We start from the raw sequence: 19,102 nt of genomic DNA on the forward strand, positions 1-19,102 counted from the left end.
GATCTTAGATCCAAAGTAATCTAAGATCATAGGACCTCTGGCATGACGTGCCTCTTATCAGGCAAGAGATCCATGTATCTAGGGGAGGTCTTATGGATCTCAGAGCTGAGGATCTGAGATTCTCTATTTGCAAAACTAGTATGTGCCCATGCCAGTTCAGAACCTCGAATCTAAATCTGACCCCTCCGATTTAAGATCCAAGACAATCAAATGTTCCTTAATGGAAGCAGAAAAATAAGAGAACAGAAAAACAGGAAAAAGGAAAAGAAATAAAGAATAGAAAAAAAGAATAGTAAAAAACTGAAGAGAACAAAATAGGAGAAGCAGAACCAAAAGAAAAGAAAAGGTTGCAGCAAGAGAATATTTCAGAATTCAATAAAGATGAATGGATCTAAAAAAAGCGTTAGGATTACTGATCCAAACATGGTATAGAAGGAAAATTGCTTTAATACCATGTAAATCAATCAAAGTTCAAACAAAGAAAAAAATATTAGAAACAACAAGAAGAAAATGATTTGGGAAGGTAGAAGGGGAGGTAAACAGGTCCTGCAATTGCCAATAACCGATTTCTTATTTTATCAAAATCCCATTTTAAGAGACTAATGTAACATGATCAAAATGCTAATGAAAACTCTTGTCGACCAAAATGATCATTACGCTACCTTCTTGCCAATGCATCTGTGTTCATAATATCCACAATGAAACGTGCTCAATATAATAGCTTAACACGAACTATTCAATCAACTACAGGAATCTGAGGGAAATTCCATCATTACCACACAACAAATTGAATAACAAATAGATAAATACAAATTTTAATTGTCACTCATAATTTACATCTTCCCATCGAAGTTCAGCACAACAGATAATAATATCTGCACAAAGGACGCAACCTTCTCCGAGGTAGCAGCAAAAATTTAATGAAACAAAAGGAATTGGCACAAGCAACACATGGAAAGTGGAAGCCGAGTAGATCGAAAAGTTACATCAAAGCCGGGTTGGCTTTGGGAAGGATTGCCATCCAAACTTCACACTTTCCAGATCTTTTGGAAAATACAAACCACCTGTGGATCTCATGACAAAGTTCAACTGCAACTCTGGTTCAAACAACTACATGCTGATTCAGAAAGGTTTTCATGAGATGGTCTTTTTTGTTGTGTATATTGACTCATTTGTAGCAATTAGAAGCTCTCTAGCTGTCCATGTGACCTGCGTCAGACTCCTTAAAGAACCCAAAATCTCAGCCTGATGGGCAGAAATTATACGAAGGCAATCTGTAAGGCAAGAATTCCAACATCAGGAGTCAATAACACCTTTTATGGAACCAGAGGAATAGACCAATATCTAAAGAACTTTAGATTAAATCAGCATAACATGCTCGACAATTTATGCATTTCCTTAGACATAAGCAACAGCATAAATGTTAACCCAAGTCCTACTACCAGCTACGAGAAGCCCTACGCTGTGTTTACATACTGGAGGTGATTTAAAAGTGGGAAGCAAGAGGAGAGCTTATTGTCAGCACACAAGAGCATCATACAAGTTGACCAGACAAGCCTCCACCATTTGTTCAAACAGTGCTTTGCATTCAGAAAGCAAACAAACCTAACTTCATGGTTTTGGAGAAATTTAAAGCCTAGTACCTTCATTCTTGGAGAAATTCAGAAGTGAAAATGAGGCTAGCACCCTTTCTTCGACTGATCTGTCAAATCTCAAGCTTTCAATCAGACTTCGTGCCAAGACAGAACATGCCATCAACAGTAACTCGACATATTGATGTTTTGCAAGTGTGTGACTGATCCATGCAACAGTGACTAGGCATGCACGAGCAAGAGAACGGGCCCCATGACATAGAGGCAATGAAAGAGCCTCCAGAAACCTCCTCTTGCCATTAGTAAGCAGAACATTTGCAACACTTATATGCCACTTATCAATCAATTTTTCCTCTTCATTCTGGTGAATTTATCAAAGAAAAAAGAAAAGGGAGGAAAGGAGAATACACTCTCAGCCATAATAAGATCAGCACAATTTTAGGAAAAAAATGGGTTACCACAACAGTATCATAGGGAAAGGAACTTAATAAGTGCAAGAAGTCATACATTAGACAAGGTCTACAAGAACTTTGAAATGATAGCTAATGAAACAAACTGAAAAGTCAGTCAAAATGAACATCTAAGCCAGACAGATGTGGCTTGATGGCTGAATTTTAAGAACATATTCAAGTGAATTATTCTCTCACAACCTCGGTTTTCAAATTATTGGGAGCCAGCTTTCCTGAACTTGATCTTAATAATCTTATCAGGAGCATCAGAAAAAAGGCTGCACACAAAGATCTTGACTTTACCTAGAAAGCACAACTGATAACGCTCTTTTCCAAATGAAAAGTTACAATGTTCAAATTTAATTTGGTTTTAAGAGCATCCAACTTTATCAGATGGCAAACATTTTAACAGCATCAGAGTTCTTGAGTATCTGATAAGGGAAGTGGAACTGCTGACATGATTGAAGTAACATTTTACCTCTTGCACCGTTCATAACTATATCTATCGAAAGGGTCTTTATGCTTTAACCCATAAAATTCTTACTCTTGCATGATCCACTCTGAGTCAAAATGTGAAAAAAAAACCTTCTATCCTCTAACTTCTAATTAATGGTAAAGCGGATATAGTAATTATATCTCATTCACATTTCTGCAACACTAGAGAAAAATTAACAAAGAACTCATTAACTACAAAGTATCTTAGAAATGTCAACATATGACCCAAGATACAACATATTCAATCTTCTGAAAATGAATTTCGTGAGGAAGAGGCTTCTCTGGAGAAATTTTCTTCTGCAACCTTGAAGAAGCTTCAGGGAAAGATGAGTACTTGTAAAGGAATGAAGAAGCTGCTCATTCAAGGGTATTTTATCATTTTGTCAAAGAGATGTAGACCTGTCAAATGCTTCTATATGTACAAGATTCTAAAATGAACTATCAGGTTTAAAGATTTAAAGAACCTTTTCATGCATTTAGGATCAATTAGTTTAATTATTAAAAAAGTCAAATAGTCCTTATCCTAAAGAACCCCTCCCAACATCTATATAAGAGGCCTAGGAAGGAAAGTCCAAAGATCAAATCTTCTCACCAAGATTAGAGATCTCTCACTTCCATAGAAGCTTAAAGTTGTTTGCCGGTTTGCCTCTTGCTATTTATTGTTTAAAACTATTTTAGTGCAATTCAAGGGTAAACTTCTTCCTTGCTGTCAGTGTTTGTTGTGGTCAGATATCCTTCAAATTCACGACCTAACAAGCCTTAAGACAAAAAAAGTCTGAATCTGGCCACACTTGTGGGATCTAGTTTTACTGGAGATCAATTTAGATGTCAATTGGTAGCATCCTTGTTCCTATTTTCAAGTTACAAAAAACGAGAAAAGAACTCATGGTGGAACCTTTGCACTATGGTTCTGTGATGGTCCAACATTCAAATTTCAGTTCCCAAAGACACCATAATGCATTTTTTGTCATAAATCTTTCTTGTGGCTCCACTTGGAATGATCACCATCTCAAAAACCTTAATCGTGAAATTCCAATTTGGGCACCGGGGTTTCTAAAGCCCATACTGTTGAAAAAGCAACATGAAGACATGTCCTTTAAATCCAGAACCAAAGATTTTTTTTTGAAAGATCGCATGTCTATAGGTGACCTAGGGTCCAATCTTATCCCTACTATTTTTTCACCAGGCACTCATCCTTTAGGTCCTGCTGTGCTCATATGACTCCTTGTTGTCAATATGGATATTCAAAATCAACCAAGGCATACAACCTATACTCCTCCTTGTATATCTCGATTAAATCAAGGCATACAACCTATATCATCTCAAGCTTGCTCAATCTTTTCAGCTCAAACTCCAATAGAGCTCCTTCACAAAATCAACCAAGAACCAGCAGTTCCTGAGGGTTTTTAGCTTTAAGACTTTTTTTTTCAAATAAATGTTAGCTTTAAGACTTGCTTGAATGAGAAGTTAAAAGCATTTCAAAACAGATCAAACACTTATAGAGAATAAAGAGGAAAACGAAACTTAAGCTGTATAAATAGTATTGAAAAATTTAGAAAATAATAACTAAAAACAAAGATAGCTCTCACCTAAGGAGGTCTAAGAGAGCTTTATCCTTGTGAATGGTCTCAATGCCTCCAATGCATACTATCACCCACATATTTCTAATAACAACTAAACTACTTGAGTCTGATTAGATGAAAAGGATCAAGTTATCCTAAACTCCTAACCGATGTTGGTATGATCTTGTGTAAAAACTTGCATACATTGCAGCATAGGTCCAGTCTATGTGTACCTTGAGAAAATGATGAAATGCCCCTTCTGTGGTCAAGTTGTCACCATACCTACAGTAATGAGTTGCCTTCTTTCTGATGTACTTGGATATGGTAGGAAAGAACATAAAAGCATTCCATCAGTCAAATCTTACCTCATGGGTTCAATTTTGACCTACTTAAGGTTATCCATAAAGAACCAGGGTCATTATCACTAGATAGCCTGACAAATTGTCTTATTATATCTCAGTTGGACAACAAAGTTTAGCAAATATACTAAAAGAGTGTGTCACCTAATGAATTTCCTCTAATCATTTAGTCATAATTACTGAAAGCTTCTACACATCCCAGGAAGCTTGATTCCATGGAACCACTCTGAAAGCAGGAAATTAGGTGTTTCTAAAGCTTGTTTGACATTTTATTGGAAGCACATTTCAAAGTACATAAAATTTTTAAACACAAGAACTCTACTTCCATTAAAACAAAAATGTTCACATATTTAAGAAATTGTAATTCCTATAGCAGGGCAACTGCAGTTTATCTTAACTGAATTGAGCGATAAATGATAATTCTTCTTAATGTTTTACATAAAAGATGTAGTCTTACTAAAATCAAAGGCATTTGAGGTAATTTATTTAACACATTACACTTATCACCGAATGTCTATTATATTAAGAAGACCACCCATCATGGTGCTTATCCAGGAGATGCACGCATTTGCATTCCTGCCTTATCAAAAAGAGCCATTAAACCAAGTTCTCATTTAGGCGAAGAAAGTATGACTGTTTCACTAATATTTGACAACAGGGGAAATTTCAGTTTATATTCCTACTAATGCAACTCTCATTATAGATGAAATCTTCTTATCTGCATGGAACTGCTGTTATTTCATTCCAGTCTATTCAAATTTGACCAAAATCTGGATTAATTGCAATTGGATCAATCAATCAAATCTTGATATGGAATGAGTTGCTTTGATGAATCTCTTTGTTTGTATCCGTGTGAGAGAATGATACATAAGAGTTAGTTCACGAATAAGATTAAAACCAAGAAGGTTAGGTGGGTCAAGATACATATCCGTAGCTACACACACACATATAAACACTAAAATAAACCCAAATGTTGAAAATACATAGCCAATAACATTTTTTTAAAAAGAAGAAAATCAACTATAAAATACTGAAATAATAAATTGCCCTTCAGCTGAACCAAACTGACGTAATAAATCATCCAATTGTAATTTTCACATTTGAAGTCACCCCAATAAAATAGCTAGAGAACAAATACAAGCAAAGAAATATGCCAATTATTGGCATTTTTTCTGTGAGGTATGGTTTGAAATCCTTCTTCATAAATGCAACAGATACTAAGAGGATACTTTGTCTGACATGTGGGAAAGGCATGGACAATCTCTCTGCCTTATGCCATCATACATGGGAAACAAGTTGATTGGAGATCCATCAAAATAATTGAATCAACTCAAGATGCATTCTATGGAACCTCTTTGGTGAACTTATTTTCATACCCAAATGATCTCATCATTTCAACAAAAAATTCAGCTGCATTCTATAATTGGCTTGGACAAAAAAATCCACTGAGTATTAGGCTAACTCCATTGCTTTCTTTCTAGAACATCTATAACTACATTGGTAAATAATACATTTTCCTAGACTGTTAATAGCTGAATGCAGCATTGCTAAAGAGGGAAATAGAATCAAAAAATGAAACAGGAAACCACAAAGCAATAAATGAAGGCATTTTAGGTCCTTGTGAACTCATAAACGAGAAACTAGAACATGCTTAAGATGTAATTAGGAAGTTTCTTATCTTTTAATTAGGAAGTAAAAGGAATCAAAATTGTCATACTATATAATAGTAATATCTTATTCATCTCTCTCTACACATGCATATATAGATAATTCTTCATATTATGTGTATCTGTCATATCTGCATTTATGTCTCTGTGACAGTTGAGAATGATTTTTGGATGCCTTGAATTATAGTTTATTTGCAACTATATCAGCATATATAAGTAAAACTGCCAGTGCCATGAACAATGCTTTTTGGATGGATTTTTTAAAATCAAAGATGCTAATAGAAATCAAGAATGCAACTTGGAAGCTCTTCAGCCTCTAGAATATACTTCCTGCGGAAGACAGTTTTGAAAACTTTGAACCGTATCTGCATCCTATTTTAGATTAGCAAATCTGCAAGTAGACGTACCAACCACATTCTTATGTGATGTCCTTCCCCAAAAATTGCAGTCAATTCTTAGCTTAGATTCATAGTTGACAGTTTCTCTTGGAACTTCACCATTGCAATGAATACCTAATTGCATACTTGAGACAGGATCTGGGCACAGTGGTGCTATGGAAGATAAAGGTCCTACTTATGACATTTTCAAAGGGTATTTATAAATGCCCATGATCAATTTCTAGCATAGTGATAAAGAAGAGCTTTGAGCCATTCATTACTCATACTTGGAGAAGTAACTTGGCAGACAAACTTTCAAAATAGTGGAAAATAAGTATTGCTAAAATATGTAAACATTGTACATATATATATATTATTCTTTATTTATTGTAATATTTTTTGTTTTTATTATTTTTGGTCAACCTAAAGTTGACTGACTAGCCGTTAGAAGCTAGTCTAACAGGTAGAGAGGTCTTTCTGTCTTCTCTCTTTACTCTTTCATTCCCCTCTCTCTATTGTATATAAATAGGGGTGAACCCCTTTGTTCAAGTATGCTTCTTGCATACTTTGAGATCAATAATAAAATATTATTTTTATATATTGTGAGCCTCTTTTGTGTTTTCCCATTATGGAAGTGTGCCCTTAGAGGCCACATTTGTGTTTGTTCATTTTGTTTCTTGGTGGATACTTTGTTCGTGATTAGATGCTCTTGAATCATTACATGATATCAGAGCTTGGTGGAGCTAAGCTCATTGGTGATTCACATTCAAGTGTTCATGCATTTGAAGATTCACATTAAAGTGTTTGTGTGATCCATTGTTGGTGCTAGCTTGGTGGTGCTTCTATTCCATGTTTGTGGTGGAGTACTCGTGTTTTCCATCTCTCTATACATCTATTTTTTCCTCATCTCATCTTTCTCTCTATCCCTTTTTCTCTTGTAAGAATGGATGACAAAAAAAGTGTCGCCATCATTCCTATCAAACTTAACGATACAAACTATGTAATGTGGTCTTCTATTATGAATCACTATATTTGGGGAAAAGGGTTATGGGGATTAGTAGATGGATCTGATCAAGAGCCAAAATAATTCTCACTAAGGTGGAGAATGAGAAGAAAGTGTCTCTTTCGGATGAAGAAGGAACTAAAGTCATAGCTAATTATGAGACAAAATGAAAATAGTGGAGAATGAGACATGCCAAGATTATGTCTTGACTTATTAATAGTGTGGATATAAAAAAATGCTCTAGCTTTGCAAAGTTTGAACATGCTAATAAGGCTTGAGAATATCTTAAAAATATGTATTCCCTTAAGGATATTGCACATGTGTGTAACTTGCAAGACAAAGTTCGTACCATAACCCAAGGCGACAAAAATATTTGAGAATATTACAATGTTGTCCGAACTTTGGGAGGAGTTACTCTCCTCAAACCTAAGTGGCATTGTCCCAAAGATATTGAGTTTCGTCAAAACAAGTAAATATGAAACACTTTTATCAATTTATTAATTGTTTGAGACCACCAAATCAGACCTCCTTCATAGAGGAAAAGTTTCCTCTATTGTAGATACTATTGAGGAATTGAGTATGGAGGAGAATAGGCTTAAGAGGCGTATTACAAAGAATGAAGATGATTCGGTTCTAGTCGTCTCAAGACCGGGAAATTACACTTGTGCAACAAGCCACTACACATCGGGAAACAAGGCAATGAGTATGACAAGCGAAAAATTATTTGTCATTATTGCCATGAACCCGAACACATCAAACCTCAATGTCCAAAACTAAAAAGGAGGAAAGAAAAGAAGGCTTTGATTGGACTGCCTCAGGAGACTATTAACATTGGTAACACACAAGACTCATCCATTGAAAACTTGTCCTTGGCTCAATTGATGGAAGCACTTCAACATCTTCTAAAAGGGGCATCATCAACTGGAGTCGCGGTCTCATCCTTCTTCAATCCCGGTAAGCCTCTGTGGCTTCTTGACTCTAGTGCATCTTTTTATATGACCCCCCAATATTGTTATCTTAACCGAATGTCATAGTAATTCAAATGTGTTAAATATTTTCACTGATGATGGTACATCTCTTGAGATAAAATGAATAGAGAATTTCGAAAGAGATTTTCAAAACTCTAAAAGATTTTCTATTCCAAAAACTAGATATATTCTTAAATTAAATTTAAACCTTTTGTATGTTTCTCAAATTTTTGACCATGGATGTGATGTCTCTTTCTCATCTGATAGTTGTTGGGTACAGGATCACCAGTCAGGGAAGCTGATTAGAGAAGGCCAGAGAAGGAGGCCTCTACTACATGATTTTTTTTTAAATACCTAAGATACTTTTTGTTGTAATATTCAGATATTGAATTTGGACTTGTGGCACAAAAGACTTGGTCAACCTAATGTATCCAAAATTCAATATTTTTCATTGTTAGAAAAATTTTGTAATTATGAAAATTTTACTTGGAAAGATTGTATTCTTGGTAAAATAAAGAGATTACTATTTCAAAAAAGCACATTTATTTCTTCTAGACCACTTGAGTTAGTATATTCGGATGTTTGGAGTCCAACACTGATTACATCAATGGGTGGATATGCATATTATGTAATTTTTATGGATGATTTCTTTTGGTATACTTGAATTTATTAAGAAAAAGAGTCCAAGCATGAAAAACTGAAATTTTTGAAAAAAAACTAGACACCCTTTGGAAAATCTTCCAAGAGAATAAAAATAAAAGCAAGATCAATTACAACAAATAGCATTTTCAGCATGAAGTTCAAGAATATTGACACTAAAAGAATTTCTGATGTGCAATGTGTGATGATCAGTGATAATCACAAAAATTGCAGGTAAATGATACCTGCTGGGTAGCATCCATGACAGCACACTTGTCATCAAATGTGTTGGAACAAATGTCTTCCATGCCTGCCAGCTCTAGCAGCCACGTTTCAATTGATGTTTCTCCTGAGTAAGAAAAACGACCTCCCAAGAGCAAAAGGGCTTTGCCAGATTGCTCTTGGACCTTCACGTCATGTGAAGTGAAATCCAAGAATGTTACAATAGCATCAATTGCTTCTTCTCTGTATACGCTGTGCCCAAGAGAATCACCCTGCAATATAACTGCCATTCCATATAGGGACTACAGAGGTTCTGAAACAGCTTTTCTGAATTTCAATAACTAACTTATGGAGAAAAAATACCAGAAGATCAAGCTGCAAGAGAACAACAGCAATTAAGGGCCGCTGTTCTATAGGTGCACGTTGGAGGTAGACCAGTAGGACATGCATTGTGTTCACTGAGCCTTCATTTTTCAAATCATTGAGGAACTTGTTGATCTGATTTCTCCTGAGACATGCACAAGTGAGCAAGAAGCTAAATTTTCTGCCTTGCTTACGGATTATACAGTAACAGTATTGCTTTTCTCTAACCAAGACATTCACAAGATTTCATCATACACATTCCTAGAACACTTTCCAAGAGATACTATGGATTCACAAATAGCTTGAGACTGTCTTCTTTCAGATAGATAGTAATATATATATATATATGGAACAGTTAATGCCTCCTGACAGAAATCTGAAAAAAGAAATCGTGCACTAAAGACAATGAAATAAATAATCTGGCTACATGTCATGTTAAGTCCATTTTGGTATACCTTATCTCTGAACCAAACAAAAGAACTTGCTCAAAGGAAGAGGACAAAATATGCTCAAAACTTTGATGAATCTTTCATACCACTACCATTAAGCATTTCAAATTATCAAGGCATTTGGTATACTTGTTGCAGAAAAGCGGGCAGGAAATTAATGTGCTTTTCATTCTTGGAGCACCTATGCCACTGGTTTGAGTACTCAACAATCAGAGAACATGATATATCACACAAAAGGAAGGCCATGCAGACTGATCAAGCACTACAAATTTCATTTAGAATATGTAAACTACAATCCAGTTTTCAGATCACTTGAAGACCTTTCCCTGAGAGAACATGATAGAATGACCAGAATATGCCGGGTACTCAATAGGTGCGAGAACATAGAATGAGAAATGGTGGCCACTGGTGAAGGGTGAGAACAGGGTAGATTGATAAAAAAATCATATCTTCTCTATTTCTTTAAAAAAAGTGTTTTCATGTTCAAAATACATTCCTGAGAAAAAAGTGTTTTTCTTCATTTTAACAGCCAAACAAGATTTTATGGTAAAACTATTTTCATAACACCTTTTCAGGCATCATCCAGATGGGGTCCCAGTCTCCTTTCCAGTAATAAAGACTACTCATCTAGCAAGATGTAGCCAGAATAGTTTTTCTTCACAAATTTGGATCATCTTATTACCAGTTCAGTTTACAAGCATTTAATTTGATGCATAAGAATAAGTAATTATTCATGCCACTATTCTGCTTTCTTTTGTCACTATTGTCACAGAAAGCTTCTCAAGACAGCCAAGCGTCCAATCTTTCTTCTCTTCTGACACATACTTGGGTCACTCTACATGGTTTTCAGAACAAGTGCAATCTTCCGAAAATCTTTTAGAGGCTTTCCTTCCATTTCGGTGGAATGCTCAAACACCTATTCCTCCTTCATATCCTTCACTGAGAATTTTTTAACAATAGCATACATACCACAAGAAGTTTTAAACAATAGCATACATACCATCATGATGAATATTCCATAAAGAGGTTCTCCATCTGGGTGTATGTTGTCATGACTAAATGACACCTAGTCAACTATGGCCAGCAGGGTGTATAAAGGATGTTTACGAGGTTTATATGAATCATATGATATCAGTACACAGTCATTATACATGCTTAAAGTTTTTCACAGTACAGATATAGGGATCCAATGCTTCCTTGGATAGAATCACATAAAAAAATGATAGTGTACCTATAGACTTATCTTTCCAAACACTCACTTTCGAATATGCACTTGCTTTGCTTATCCTGACATGATTATCCAAATATATGTTTGCTTTTCTAGTACCGCCATGAAGAATAGAAAGAAGAAACATATGTTCGAAGGAAACATAGACGTACCTGATTAAGCATAGCAGCTCTATCAGCAATAATAGAGCACATGAACTAGATTTGCCTTGGTTGCTCAGCAAGAGTTCAAGAATGGAAGACTTTTTTATGTTTTCAGCCAAGTAGTGCCTGCAACTTCCATCACCTTGAATGCAAGAGTTTAAAAGAACTGCAGCATTCTTTCTCTCATGGGAATCACCTACTTCAAGTGTTCGGATCAGCAACTCCAGGCCTCCAAGTGCGACCACTTGTTTAGCATTCTCTACATTTTTGTCAATGTCGAAGCCAGTAAGAAGTTGTTCCAACAGGTAAAGTGCTGCTACTCGAGGGCTGCATTTGACAGTGAACAGGCTCTGCATCCGGTCACCACACTCTAAGACCCTAAGGATCAGTTCCACCAACTCATGAGATAGCATTTGCCTGGCCCTAGGTTTCAGCAGATAAAGCACGACTCCAGCTTTCAGAAAGAGAATATCATTCCTGAGCAATCTGACAAAAATTTCTAGCTGTGCATCTGCATAAAGTATTATTTGCCTGTTTACTTTGTTTCTTACTACTAATTCAGCTAGGATTGACATTGCCAGCTCTAAAATCTCATCATCCTTTGAAGAAGAAATCACTTCTAACATCCCCTCAATGACAGAAGCTTTTGATAGGGATAATTCCACAATTGGGTCACCTTGTGAATCCAACCAAGCTTTGGCAATCAAACGTACAGCAATTTCACAGTCGCTGAGATTATCTGAAGTGTAGAGTACCTTAATGGGTCCAGCAAGATCATTACATGAAATATCAAGATTCAGTTCAACATCTTCATTTTTCTCAGTGTGGCTGCAGACAGCAGACCCTACTACTGGTTGTCTATGACATGAAAATAAATGAAAATATTCAGATGCCAAAACTTCAGATGTCAAATCAAGTTTTGCATTTCCCCATTTCTGACTCGAAGATTGTTCATGATACCCCAAAACACTCTGCCTTGGAAAGAAAAAAGCAATGTTAAAAGCATTCATAGAAAGAAAAAAATATGATAATAAAGTTTCTGGTTTCTAGAATTTGAGAACAACAAAGATGCTGATTGTAGGAGAAAAAAAAGATGCAAAAGGTACAAAGATAACACACATAGTAAACAGCATGTTAGAAAGAAAAAGAAGATACACAGAGAGAGAAATAGGCAATTCTATGGCTTTCTTATATCACATTCTGACAGTTTTGTTGGTCAAACTAGCTGTGGGACCCATATAAGACAAAGTCAAGCTTCAGCCTGGGTACTTGATATCGGCTTAGCACATAGATGCCAGGCTTGAGCTCAGCTTGGTAAAACTCGAGGAAGCTCAAGCTTGGTTCAGCAATCCAACATAAGCTATATGTAATAAAATATTCCTTTTACAAGGAGGCATAGGTTTGGAACCCATGACTTTAGGTTTGGGAAGCCACCCTACTAACTGTCAAAGCATGAGTTCTTGTGAACAAGACTTATAAGGCTAATATATAGGGCAAATCACTCTTTTCTTCAAAAATTTCCATTTTTTCTGTAAAATAAAATGTTACAGATGTGATTTTTGGTTTGTTTAGTAGGAAACTTGTTTTGAATCATGTGATTATGATAATTAATTAAGTTTATTAAGGGATTAAAAGATCAATGGCCCACAATGTGCCAAAATTTCATAACTCAAAAAATCACATTTTTACATCAGGAAAACATGATTCAAGGCTTGATCCCTAGCAAACTAACCATGATGAACACATCTATGTGGTTAGATTGAGTCGATACAACTTGCACCTATGATTTCTAGCTCATTAGTTCCTTACCTTCATTAGTAGAAAATATTTTCCCTAATATATAACGCCTTAAAACAAATTTACAAGTTGAGATTGAGATCAAGCTCAGTTCATTTAATTAAACAAGGTTAAAAATGAACTCGAGCTCAGCTTATTTATTTTATAAATGAGTTTGAGCCAAGTTTCTATTTAGTTGAGGTAAGTTCAGCTCACTTTCCAACCATACTAGCATGACCAGAGTTTGGTAATTCGAATTAAGTGATGCTTAAAAGATGGTAACAAGGACATTGCACCACGAAGTCTACACAGAATGGTTTGAAAGACACATAGGACAACATTCCTGCTGCATACAGGTCACATTTTCTTTGGAAACTGCCCCACCCTTTTTGATATTCAATACATTATTTGATTAGAGAAAAATAATAAAATATAATTAAAATTGACATCTCTCTGATTCCAACTAAGTAGTCAAAAGCGCTAGTCAGCACCCAAGCAACAGTCCCCCTAAAAGGCCTAATTGATGCCTAGGCAAGACTAGCAAGCCTAGACAGGACCAAAAAAAGAAAACAATCAAAAAATAAAAGTTTTAAAATAATAAAAATACATATGAACACAATTTATGAAGCTAATTGAAACTAATACAAACACATTATTCATGAGTAAAGTTAAACAATTAAAACATAATTACATCTCTAACATTCAGATCCATCTAAACAAATATTTGTTTAGTTGTGTCACCTAGAGACCAATAAAAATATATAATTATTTAAAATAAAAATAAAAAATACTGAAAAGCTTAGATGTTTGAAAATAAACTGCCAAAATATGATTATAATGTTTTAAACATTATAAAAAAACAAATATAAAAAATAAGCTTGGTGGGCAACCCCCCCTCCCCCCCATCAATCATTTATCAGTTTGTTGCATGATGAACCGCATCAATCCTCACTAGAAAAACAATGATGGAATTTTTTTTTCATCTCTCTATCTTTATGGGTATCATTTTAATTCTTTATTATGTTTTTTCCCTTCTTTTTTGTTTGGATACTATTGGGGCCCAAACTATCCTTTCTTGAATCCCCCAACCAGAGCCCATCCACGGGAAAAGTTTCTAGTACATACAAAAGAAATAAGCCTTGAATAAACAGAGAAACCATTCCGTACTGACTGTAGGATTAATAACTATATTTTCAATCAGAAAAAAAGTCCACAGACCAAAAGCAGAGGAATAAACATAAAGAAAGGAAAAAAGGAAAAAAGAACGAGGGAGAGGTAATGGCTTACATGACTGGATGTGGCTCTCGACAGCCGCTTACCAACTTCATGGTTTCGAGGAATGCGATCTCCATTCCCATCCCACTCCACTTCACACGCAGGGCTGAACACAGTTTGGTACCTAAAACACAGCCACCCCAAGCATTACTGCTGGTTAACTAATGAAATAAGCTCTACAAGCTGTTTCATTAGTTGCTCGTGGTTCGACTGTAAAGAGCGCGTTTGAACTCATGAAATAAGCTCTACAAGCTGAACATGGACCACAGATGTTTGACTCAGTTCAGTTCAGTACAAACTCATCAAGTAGTAATTTTAAATATATTTTACATCACATAATATAGTCTGGACCGACAAAGGAGCAAATTATTTCACTTGCAATTTCTTTCCATTATTCTATTACTTTCAGCTTTAAAACAATGTTTTTTTTTTAAACCAGAGGGTCCTTATGCACATTTACCAAAGAACCAAACCCCATTGATCCGTGTGGGTTTGGATCTTTATCTGGTTCTGGATTTGAAATCAATTTACCAGATCCGACGTAGGGACGCCCACGGTCCAGATTTGGGTCGCATATTTGATCGTATTCCATAGTGGGATTTAGAAAAAAAAACTAGAAAAAGCAAAGGAAAAAACCGACCATACCCACCAATTACAGTAAAAACACCCTCATGCAAATCTACTGAAACTGGTGCGGGGCTCACTTTAAGAATGAAGGTGAGGGCCCGTTCGTTTCATGGGCAAAGCCTTTCATGTGAAAAGCACGTCTTTCGAGACAACACTTCCAACGTGGGGAACCCCTATCGGCCTATCCTATGGGAGGTATCAATTATCAACTCCTTTTCGTACGAAACGTGCCTACGAAAACGCTGGGCCTCAGGCGGGCTCCGCTTGTGTGGCAGGAGCAGTTGTGTGGGGACGTTGCAAGTTAGAATCCTGATATAGTTGTATAACTGATAGGGGTCTGCCTAACCCCAGCTTTCTCTGTCAAACAAAAAGAAGGCGAGCTCCGCACCGTTTTCCCATGGAAGCGTTCGATTCAGCCCCGTGGGAAGGAATCCCCTTCATTCTCTCGAGGCACTTTCCTAAGAAACAGCCTGAAACCAACGCACTTGTTTAATATTCAGTTGGAATTCATGCAACTTTGACACCATGAGAAAAAATGGCGGAGACGGTGCCAAAAATACATCTCTAGTCCTGAGATCTCCATTCTAGGTTCGAATTCAAACAGTCAGAGGCACCCGAAGCATTAGAACCTCTTCGGTTAGGGATCTCCACTCTCCCGCTTCAGGATTTCTGGAATGGACACGATTATCCATAAAAACCAGGATACAGAAAATGAAATCATCCTAGCTTATCCTAAAAGCCAAAATGTGTGAAAAAAGTACACGCCCCAATCATTCACTTCCACAACCGACCAGTCACTATCAACCCCATCCACCGATACGCGAATCTCATTTCTCTCGAAAAGCCAAAAGCAACGAAGAATTTCCGCACGACACACCCAACCCAACGACCTAGTTATCTCGAGTTTCAGAAAAATCAGTTTTTTTTTCCTCCACAGAAACCACCGAAATCCAAAAGGATTCAAAGAAGACCCCGAAATCCAGAAGATCCAAGAAGAAGGCGATACGAATATACTCACAGGCTTTTTCTGATCAACGGCTGGGAGTTGCTTAGCTTGGGCCTGGAGGGCACGGAGACGGAGGGGAAGTCCTCCGCTCGAACCCCGCTCTTGACCCACTCCTTGTAGTAGAGCGCGAACTCGAGCGTGCCCATGTCCATCTGCTCGTTGTAGAGCCCGCCCAGCACCCTCACCCTCCTTGACTGCACGTGGTTGCCCTCCGATATCGAGCCCAGCTCCTGGTTGTACCACACCTTGAGGTGCAGCAGGTGCGGCAGGAAGAGGTAGTCCCAGAGCTCCGGCAGCAACGCCGTCCGGGCCGTGAACGGCGAGTCGCAGAACACCTGCAGCAGGTGCTTCGCCGACGATCGGTCGTCCCGCGCCAGCTTGTACGCCACCGAGAGGTAGAGCTCCGAGCACGCCGCCAGCCGGGAATTCGGTATCCCGGCAGTCGTCAGGTGCCGCTTCTTCGCCGAGGCCAGGCCGGCGATGGCGCCCAGCGACCGTACCGGCCCCCGCAGCGACTCCGCCGCCGCCCGGTTCTCCGCCACCCGCTCCACCGCCTCCATCCCCAACCGGAGGCTCGCCAGAATCTTCGCCTCCTCCGGCCGCCTGGCCGATCGCCCCCATTTCTCCGAATCGGGATCGAGATCCAGGCAGGAGCAGCACTTGTCCCTAATAGAAACCCTAAACCTCTCGTCCTTGATGAATTTCCCGGCGAACCCGCTCAGGATCGAGACGACGGCCTGGAAATCGTCGTCTCCAGTGGCCGCCGCGTCGCCGTCCCGGCAGACCCGGGAAGAAACCCTCGACTCGGCATCGGAGGGGGCCGGCTTCCGGACCGATCGCCGTGGCGTCGACTGGTCCGACAACATCCGGCGGTGGAAGGACCCGTCTTGAGCCAGCAATTTGCTTTCCCGGCAGATCTGGAGCGGGAACCCGGCGTCCTTGGGGTCCCTCGAGCTTCTCGTCTCGGACGCCGGCGTACCGGCGCTGCTCACCCGAGTCTGGAACCCCGATCCCGACTCGGATCTGCGCAGGGCCCTCGTTCTCCCCCTCGTGGTCGTGTCCCGGCAGAGCTGGATCGTGAACACCGATTCCGCCTCGGAATTGCGCGGCTTCCGGACCGACCGCCGCGCAGTGGGGCGGACGGACGGGCCTGGCGGATCGGTGTCCACCGGGAACTGTACGGGCCGACGGGGCGTGGATCGCTCCGGCGGGGGACGCCGCCGGAACCCTTCTTGGGAGAGGAGCTCCTCCAGGGAGAGAGGCATTTTCGGGCCTGGGGTTCGCCGGAGGCACCGACGCTGAACCGTGGAACGGTGAGCTCCATTGGTTGAGAGGTAAAGGAGGAAGATAAATGAGAGTGGAGTGAAGGGTGAAGACAAATATGAAAAACGACGATGCGCGTGCTGTTGTAAATATCGGAATTTAATTACCAAAATACCCTTAGAGAGCTTCCCGTATGACGATGAAAATCGACCTCTGCCCCGACTCGGATTAATCACCTTTATATTTGGTACCATAAACGATCCGACTCGGATCCCATTTGATGCCACTCATTGTGGAGTGAGTTGATGCTGCAATGTGTGGCCAGTGATAAAGGGGTTTTATCTTGGCTTAACTTTAATAATATTAATACAAAAAAAAAAAGAGCCCATTAAGCATGAGTCGGACCCTATCCTTTCTTGACCCAGATCCTCTATTAAGGGGGTGTTTGTTTCATGCTCTTTCACATGAAATAAGCCCGATTTAGAATAGTGAAATGAACATTTTCCGAAGAAATATATGCGGGTTACCTTAAAAACTAGCCTTAAGTGCTCTGCGTGGTCATCTTTGATAGGTTGACTTAATACCAAGCATTCTCATAGTAAATGCATAAATGCAACTTTCCTATCAAAATGGGTTCACACCTCCTCTGGCAGAGAACCAATTTCCTTATTAGCATCCTTTTCAAGAGAAAGTGGATTTCCTTTCCTGGGAATATAACAAATAACCCCTTTAAGGGCATGTATACTGGTCATGACCTGTGTCATCGGATCCGTCAGACAATCATAGGTTTACAACTCCATCCAGTGGTATGAACATGTTAAGTAGTAAAAAATATATTTTACATCATATAGTTTATATAAAAACATGTCTGAAGTATTTGATTTGCAAAAAATTGGTTGGGCTAAAATCTTATTACTGTTAGCTCTTAAATAATATACGGTTTTTTTATTCTATATTTCTGTAAACAAGCTAGCTTGAACTCAGCTCATATGAGCTCGAGCTCGGCTTGGCTCACCACAAGATTTGAATGCTCGTCTCGTTACCTGACCTATGAGACGATTTTCCGAGCCCATGCCAAACTAGTCGTACCAGCAGCACGAAGCAGTGGGGACTGAGAATGGTGGGGATTATTTAAATGTGGAGGGTAATTTCCGTCAAAATTGACATTCGAGGACATCTCTCGATTGTCCCCATGTCTTGTTCATCAAGTCCGAAGGTTTCGTTCGTTGGCATGTTTCTTGTCTTCTATACTAAAAGGCCTAAAAACCCTCGCTTTCTCATTGAAACTACAAAAACGCCACTGCTATTTGTTGCTTCAAACTTAAATGACAAAATTAACCCCGAAAACAACCAGGCAAATAGTAATTTCTTATATGCGCATCTTAGATACTTACTCCCTCGGTAACTGGAATATGTATACCAGAAAAATGTGTAAACTAGTATGTATTGAAATTTTAGTCAGTTTTTTATTTTTTATTTTTTAATGGATGCAATCTATATGCTTGGTTTTATAGAAAAGAGACTACGATGATCCGATTCCAAGTAAATGGATCACACCGAATTCATTGGAGGGTTAGATTTATCAAAAAATCCTACGAAAATATCTATTTATACTAGTTTTACATATTTTAGTTTTCCC

The 19,102-nt window shown here is 38.4% G+C and overlaps 1 protein-coding gene across 3 annotated transcripts; it reads right to left on the reverse strand.

Moving 5' to 3' along the window:
* Positions 1-787: 787 nt before the first annotated feature.
* Positions 788-17,518, reverse strand: LOC149834498 (uncharacterized). 3 transcript variants are annotated; one of them, XM_090011439.1, is made up of 7 exons: positions 16,213-17,518; positions 14,580-14,691; positions 11,526-12,487; positions 9,697-9,841; positions 9,357-9,605; positions 1,644-1,702; positions 788-1,274 (listed from the first exon to the last, which is right to left on the reverse strand). In XM_090011439.1, exons 1-6 carry the CDS (start codon positions 17,463-17,465, stop codon positions 1,646-1,648), a joined length of 2,778 nt encoding a protein of 925 aa, XP_089867565.1. In that variant the 5' UTR covers positions 17,466-17,518; the 3' UTR covers positions 788-1,274; positions 1,644-1,645. The 3 variants fall into 3 exon arrangements, with proteins under 3 accessions (XP_089867565.1, XP_089867564.1, XP_089867566.1); XM_090011438.1 differs by having other exon boundaries at positions 1,644-1,953; XM_090011440.1 differs by lacking the exons at positions 788-1,274; positions 1,644-1,702 and having other exon boundaries at positions 9,361-9,616.
* Between the last annotated feature and the right edge of the window lie 1,584 nt (positions 17,519-19,102).

The sequence above is a fragment of the Nuphar pumila genome, chromosome 6, assembly GCF_984573655.1.
Source record: "Nuphar pumila chromosome 6, dmNupPumi1.hap1.1, whole genome shotgun sequence".
Classification (NCBI taxonomy): domain Eukaryota; kingdom Viridiplantae; phylum Streptophyta; class Magnoliopsida; order Nymphaeales; family Nymphaeaceae; genus Nuphar; species Nuphar pumila.

Bases quoted from the DNA above. Each gene is read 5' to 3' on its own strand.
- LOC149834498 (XM_090011438.1), bottom strand. From the start codon at position 17,465: ATGCCTCTCTCCCTGGAGGAGCTCCTCTCCCAAGAAGGGTTCCGGCGG. The intron at 14,692-16,212 runs GTGAGTATATTC...GCTGTGTTTTAG, and splicing joins CCGTTGATCAGAAAAAGCCT to GTACCAAACTGTGTTCAGCC. The intron at 1,275-1,643 runs GTACTAGGCTTT...CTTGCCTTACAG, and splicing joins GAATTTCTCCAAGAATGAAG to ATTGCCTTCGTATAATTTCT.